The following is a 7,321-nucleotide window of genomic DNA, read 5'->3' as shown; positions in this document are numbered from 1 at the left end:
CCCTCCGACAAATTTCCCACCCCCTTGTGACCCACCCCCTGCCGTCGCGAAAACGTGACGGGCAAAAGTGAGGAGATTTCGAAAAGAGTGGCACGCTCTCTCGTACCTGGCGCCCAACTTAGTAATAAGAATTACAATTTTGGCCGAAAAACCGCCTGGCTGTCGCAAAATTCAGTTACCGAGGGAGAGAAGATACTTTTGCGTACGAAGAGTACGAAGAACACACGACGAAGTTGTGCCGTTGCTCGCGAGTACGGTTACAGTACATAGATTTTAACATTTATTAGATTTCACGGTACATGATTCACGCTGGCCGATTGAAAGATAACGGAATTGAAAGAAATACTGTTTTATTGAGACAAATCAAGAAAAATAGTAACAATTATAAATGTATTATTATCAAATGTGATATAAACTGATCAAAGCTGATCACAGCCCTGTGAAAAAGTGTACCTCAGAGAACTAAATTAAGAATATTGCACCAGCGCACTCTTCAGGTGCAACCTATCACTGTCATCGTGTAATAGTTCCTCCATGGGAGTTTCCGATCCCTGATCCGTATGTCAAAATGGTCGTAGAGATGAGAGAGAGGGACCGTGGCAGACGGCCATTTCTATCTCTTTCCATTCAATGGTGTAATGGGAGAAAGAATGAGAGGGAAATTGGCCGTCTCCCATGGTCCCTCTCTCTCATTATTGTCGACCACATTTGGTATACTACTTATATACGGATCGCGCAGTCCATTATCTATGTCTTTGACATGAATGGTATATAAACATAATGTCACTTCAATTATTTTTATCTATGAAATGAAAGGCCCTTTTTACTTCTCTGCCCACACCCAGGCACACAGCACTTCATGTTGATGCTTTGTAGACAGTCGCGCGATTTTATAATCCTTCAAATATAACCTCACACACGATAATCTTGCTGACATATGCGTCTTACTTCTTCTTCGCGTGAGAATATACAGAATACGAAAGTTTAAAAGAGTAACATAAACTCAATTGCGCGTTTGAAGCCGGTCACACTTTCCAAAAATGATAACGCAATAACATGTCCGACCACATCGGTAGACGATCATCGTCTCATATGCCTAGGCCGGTATTCATAGTCGAGTCTTATAGACCTTCTACAATAAGCCATTAGTCATAAATCAGAAGTCAGAAGTTAAAAAATGACGACTGTGATTGGTCAATTTTTGGTTTCTCACTTCTGATTTATGACTAATGGCTTATTGTAGAAAGCCCTTTATTTCAAGACCGTTTTAAGTAATGTCTTAAGATGCTAATGCAGCCTTCTGATTGGTTCGTGACTTCTTAAGACCGTACTTAAGACGATCTTGAATATAAGATCTAACTATGAATACTGGCCCTAATGCCATATACGACTTAGGGTGCTGTCCCATGACAGTCGGATTTCGGAAAACGGAATCTCGGAAAAGTACTAAACCGGAAAATACTAGACTAGAATCAGAAGACACAGCAGTGTCTTGGCAAGTTTGCACGCGCAGTGATATACGCGTTGTGTTCGTTATAGTTCGTTAAGGTTAAAAATTAATAATTATTAATAAAATAATTATTAATAAATAATTTTTCGGTAAATATTGATTAATATATAAGTATTTATTGTTTCCATTATATATATGATTATTGTTGGAGATATACAAAATTGCGTGCTTGTCTGCTTGTCGGTCCGAAATTTTCGTGACTCGGTTTCCCATGAACCAATTTTTCCGGAATTGTGAAAATCGGAAAATTTATTTTGAATATTTTATGAAAAAAGGTAATTACGATATAGTAGAAGAATCTGTAAGAAAATAAAATTCCGATGTACTTTTTATTGTAACAGAAGATAATGAATGAAATTTTTTAATTAAAAGTTGGTTTCAGGTTAGAATAATAGTTCGTTTTCCGAAAAAGTCACTCCATGGGAAACTCGGTAATCAAAAAGTCGGAACATAAAAAGAGTGATCATAGTAATTAAAAATTTAGATAATTTTTAATAAAATTGACTTTTGAAATAAAATTTATCTTTTTCTATTATAAGTTAAGTGATAGGAACATGATGATATTTTAATTTTTCTTGAAACTATTTAAATAAAATGTTGTTTTAATTTATATATATTAATTCATTCTTTATTCAAAAAATTTGAACGAAAAGAAAAAGAAATTCGCTCGCTGTTACAATTAATAAAACTTACAAAAATTATAGGATTGAAATTAACTTAGAATTAAATTATCCCCAACAATAATCATATATACGTATAAAGCAAACAATAAATACTTATATATTAATCAATATTTACCGAAAAATTATTTATTAATAATTATTTTATTAACAATTATTAATTTTTAACGTAATGAATTATAACGAACACAACGTGTATATCACTGCGTGTGCTAACTGCCGTGGCCCGTATTCAGAACGCGCTTTTATCGATAAAAGCGCACTTTTATCTCTGAAATTCTATAATATGCGTGACGTAAAGTATAGTATGTTAGCGTGCTAACATCGTTGTAAGCGCGTTCTCAATACGGGCCCGTGTCTTCTGGGTATCAATCATGAAACTTTATCCCTAGGATGGAAAGTGAAAAGTGAAAATTATAACCATTGAAGTTAATGGAGAAATTTTTCATTGTTCACTTTTCATCTTAGGAAAAAAGTTTCATGATTGATCCCCTGATTCTAGTCTAGTACTTTCCGATCTAGTACTTTTCCGAGATTCCGTTTTCCGAAATCCGACCCTTAGGGTGCTGTCCCATGATAGTCGGATTTCGGAAAACGGAATCTCGGAAAAGTACTAGACCGGAAAATACTAGACTAGAATCGGAAGACACGGCAGTGTCTTGGCAGCCCACATAGAAATTGATATCCAGTGGATGTCCATCAAACTTCCATAGCTCCATGGGACGTCTAAATCCATTGCGGAAGTCGGATAGACCTCCAATGGACCTCCACCTTACCTCCGCGAATCCATGAGAAATCATTTCCACGAAGGAAGTCAGATAGGTCTCCATTAGACAACCATCCGATCTCCATGGCTCCACGAGATTTCATTTCCACGTTGAAAATCAGGTGGATCTCTATTAGACATCCATCCTACCCCCATGGCTCCACGAGATTTTATTTCCAGGTTGGAAATCAGGTAGATCTCCATTGGACATCCATCCTACCTCCATGATTCCATGAGATTTTATTTACACGTAAGAAATCAGGTGGATCTCTACTAGACATCCATCCTACCACCATGGCTCCACCAGATTTTATTTCCATGTTGGAAATCAAGTAGATCTCCATTGGACATCCTACCTCCATGATTCTACGAGATTTCATTTCCACGTTGGAAATCAGGTGGATCTCTATTAGACATGCATCCGACCCCCATGGATCCACGAGATTTTATTTCCAGGTTGGAAATCAGGTAGATCTCCATTGGACATCCATCCTACCTCCATGATTCCACGAGATTTTATTTCCACGTAGGAAATCAGGTGGATCTCTACTAGACATCCATCCTACCACCATGGCTCCACCAGATTTTATTTCCATGTTGGAAATCAGGTAGATCTCCATTGGACATCCATCGTACCTCCATGATTCTACGAGATTTTATTTCCACGTAGGAAATCAGGTGGATCTCTACTAGACATCCTACTTCCATGACTTCACGAGATTTTATTTCCACGTTGGAAATCTTATGGATCTCTATTAGACATTCATTCTACTTCTATGACTCCACGTGATTTTTTGTCCGTATAAGAAGTCAGAGGGTGACACCCAGTTGGACACGCCTTAATTGGACACGGGCCACTCACAGCGCTTGAGACTACAAATCTCCTAGGCACCTGTCGCTGTGATTGGTGGTGTCCAATCGAGCCGTGAGCAATCGGAATCACTCAGTGGATCTCTATTAAGCATCCATCCTACCAACATGGCTCCACGGGATGTTATTTCCACGTTGGAAGTCAGGTAGATCTCCATTGGACATCCATCCTACCTCCATGATTCCATGAGATTTAATTTCCACGTAGGAAATCAGGTGGATCTCTACTAGACATCCATCCTACCACCATGGCTCCACTAGATTTTATTTCAATGTTGGAAATCAGGTAGATCTCCATTGGACATCTATCCTACCTCTATGATTCCACGAGATTTTATTTCCACGTAGAAAATCAGGTGGATCTCTACTAGACATCCATCCTACTTCCATGACTCTACGAGATTTTTTTTCCATGTTCGAAGGTAGATAGATCTCTATTAGACATCCATAATTCCACGTTGGAAATCAGGTGGATTTCTATTAAATATCCATCTTACCTCTATGGCCGCACGAGATTTTATTTCCACGTTGGAAATTATGTGGATCTCTATTAGACATTCATCCTACTTCCATGACTCTACGAGATTTTTTTTCCATGTTCGAAGGTAGATAGATCTCTATTAGACATCCATAATTCCACGTTGGAAATCAGGTGGATTTCTATTAAATATCCATCTTACCTCTATGGCCGCACGAGATTTTATTTCCACGTTGGAAATTATGTGGATCTCTATTAGACATTCATCCTACTTCCATGACTCTACGAGATTTTTTTTCCATGTTCGAAGGTAGATAGATCTCTATTAGACATCCATAATTCCACGTTGGAAATCAGGTGGATTTCTATTAAATATCCATCTTACCTCTATGGCCGCACGAGATTTTATTTCCACGTTGGAAATTATGTGGATCTCTATTAGACATTCATCCTACTTCCATGACTCCACGAGATTTTTTTTCCATGTTGGAAGTTAGATAGATCTCTATTAGATATACATCCTACCTTCATGATTCCACGAGATTTTATTTCCACGTTGGAAATCAGGTGGATCTCTATTAGACATTCATCCTACTTTCATGACTGTACGAGATTTTTTTTCCGTGTTGGAAGGTAGATAGATCTCTATTAGACATCCATCCTACCTCCATGATTCCACGAAATTTTATTTCCACGTTGGAGGTCAGGTAGATCGCCATTGGACGTCCATCCTACCTCCATGATTCCACGAAATTTTATTTCCACGTTGGAAATCGGGTGGATCTCTATTAGACATCCATCCTACCACGATGGCTCCACGAGATTTTATTTCCATGTTGGAAATCATGTAAATCTCCATTGGACATCCATCCTACCTCCATGATTCCACGTGATTTTATTTCCACTTTGGAAATCATATGGATCTCTATTAGACATTCATTCTACTTCCATGACTCCACGTGATTTTTTTTCCATATTGGAAATCAGATAGATCTCTATTAGACATCCATCCTACCTCCATGATTCCACGAGATTTTATTTGCACGTTGGAAATCAGGTGGATCTCTATTAGACGTCCATCCTACTTCCATGACTCCACGAGATTTTTTTTTCATATTGGAAGTCAGATAAATCTCTATTATACATCCATCCTACCTCCATGATTCCACGAGATTTTATTTCTACGTTGGAAATCATGTGGATCTTTATTAGATATCCATCCTACTTCTATGGCTGTAGAAGATTTTATTTTCACGTTGGAAATCGGATAGACCTTCATTAGACATCCATCCTACCTCCATGACTCCATGAGATTTTATTTCCACGATGGAAATCGGATAGATCTCTACTAGATCTCCATAATATAGCCTATTAATTAGTTATTAACGACATATTACATATCTATATTTATGTATAATCGCGTATTTTTAAAAGTCTAATATTAAAGTTTTATAATTAATTCATAGTTTTCTGCTAATATGCATATATGCTTAAACATGTTTATATTAAGAAGTTATATTCTTATATTATAAATTTAATTTTTACAACTGTACATTCTATAGAAACAGTATTGTCAAACAATAATGAACTAAAATAGTAACCTATATAGGACCTCCCAAGTGATATACGTAACTACAAAGCGAATAAGATAATAGTTTTAAACGGTGCTGAGTCATAGTGCTTGAATGTCATATACATTTAAATGTTGTACACGTTTAATTCTGCCAACTGCGCGTCGAAAATATTTTTCAGTCCTAAACGCAATCCTAACGAAACATTACTTGAAATATTTAATTCGTGATATTAATGTCGTTCTGTTAAACTTGTGTTTAAGCTAAAATATAATATCGGCACACAGAAGTTGAAATTGAGCTTATATGCAATCATTCAAATAATTTGCCGCTTTACAGAAATAAAAGTGCACACTTTCAAAAGTAATTTTTTAGTCTTATAAAATTAAAAGTTATTTAAATGATTAATAAAGCTCGATTTTAATTCTTTTAAAGTAACTTTATATTTTACATGAATTAAACAGAACTAAATAGAGTTATGGTGCTTTGTTAGACAGTAAGCTGTAACGTTAACTGATGTTATTCTTCTTCTTAGTTATGTTCGAAATCCTTAGCGATTAACGATAGTGAATATTGACACGTATCTATCTACGCTTACGAAAGTTTTTTCGTTCTGGGACCGAGGAGAGGCATATATTATCGGAATACAAATTTAGTTCTTTGAGGCAACTAGGCCATATATTAACATTAAATCATTGACGGTCTCAAGAATTCGCAACACTATCGACCCTGAGGGTGGAGTCCCATGAAGCGTATTTGCCGCGTATCGCGTAACCGCGTAACCAATCAATAATCAGTAAAACGCGAAACCACAACAGCGGATCGCTTCTTATTGGTTACGCGGTTACGCGATACGCGGTAAATACACCTCATGGGACTCCAGCCTGACTGATAAGAGGTTCGCGTACCTCGTGGTCCGAATAGTAAATATCGCAACGGTCACGGAATGTTCACTTCGTTTGCTCGAATCCTCCGTTTATACAATTCGCTCGTGCGTACGCAACATATATTACAGTTCGCGTGTATCGCGTTGCGCTTCCGAGTGCTTGATGTTCTCGAGTGTGAAAGACGTCGCGGGAAGGAAGAGATACGTATCTGGTAGTCCTTGCGTTACTCCGGAATGGCCGCCTCAGTCGCGTCAACCACGTCAGCAGTGCGTGCCTCCATCCATACAGAAGTTCTCCAATCTGATCCAGCATGCCCCAATATCCGGTCAGTCAGGGGTGAGGTCTCGGGATACTTGGCTTGACCCCTCGTGCTCCGGATCGGGTCGTTCAGGTCTGCAACGGCTGAACCAGACTTTACCGGCGCTACTTCCTCTTTTGTACTCCGGAGCCGAATTCTGGAGCGTGACTTCTCTCTCTTCCTTTTCATTTTTCTTCCTCTTTATACTCCTCCCCGCTCGCGTTCCCTCGGCCAGGACTCTCTTCTCCTTCCACTCATTCA

General features: G+C 38.2%; 1 protein-coding gene across 1 annotated transcript in view; it reads right to left on the bottom strand.

Moving 5' to 3' along the window:
- boss (G protein coupled receptor bride of sevenless) overlaps positions 1–3,318 on the bottom strand; it is a 14,215-nt gene extending 10,897 nt beyond the window's left edge. The window contains 1 exon segment of the mRNA XM_018507417.1: positions 3,177–3,318. Within this exon segment, the coding sequence (XP_018362919.1) occupies positions 3,177–3,318 (142 nt within the window).
- Between the last annotated feature and the right edge of the window lie 4,003 nt (positions 3,319–7,321).

The sequence above is a fragment of the Trachymyrmex cornetzi genome, unplaced genomic scaffold (genome assembly GCF_001594075.2).
Source record: "Trachymyrmex cornetzi isolate Tcor2-1 unplaced genomic scaffold, Tcor1.1 scaffold24, whole genome shotgun sequence".
NCBI classification, from domain to species: Eukaryota; Metazoa; Arthropoda; class Insecta; order Hymenoptera; family Formicidae; genus Trachymyrmex; species Trachymyrmex cornetzi.
This window is presented reverse-complemented; position numbering and strand designations above follow the sequence as displayed.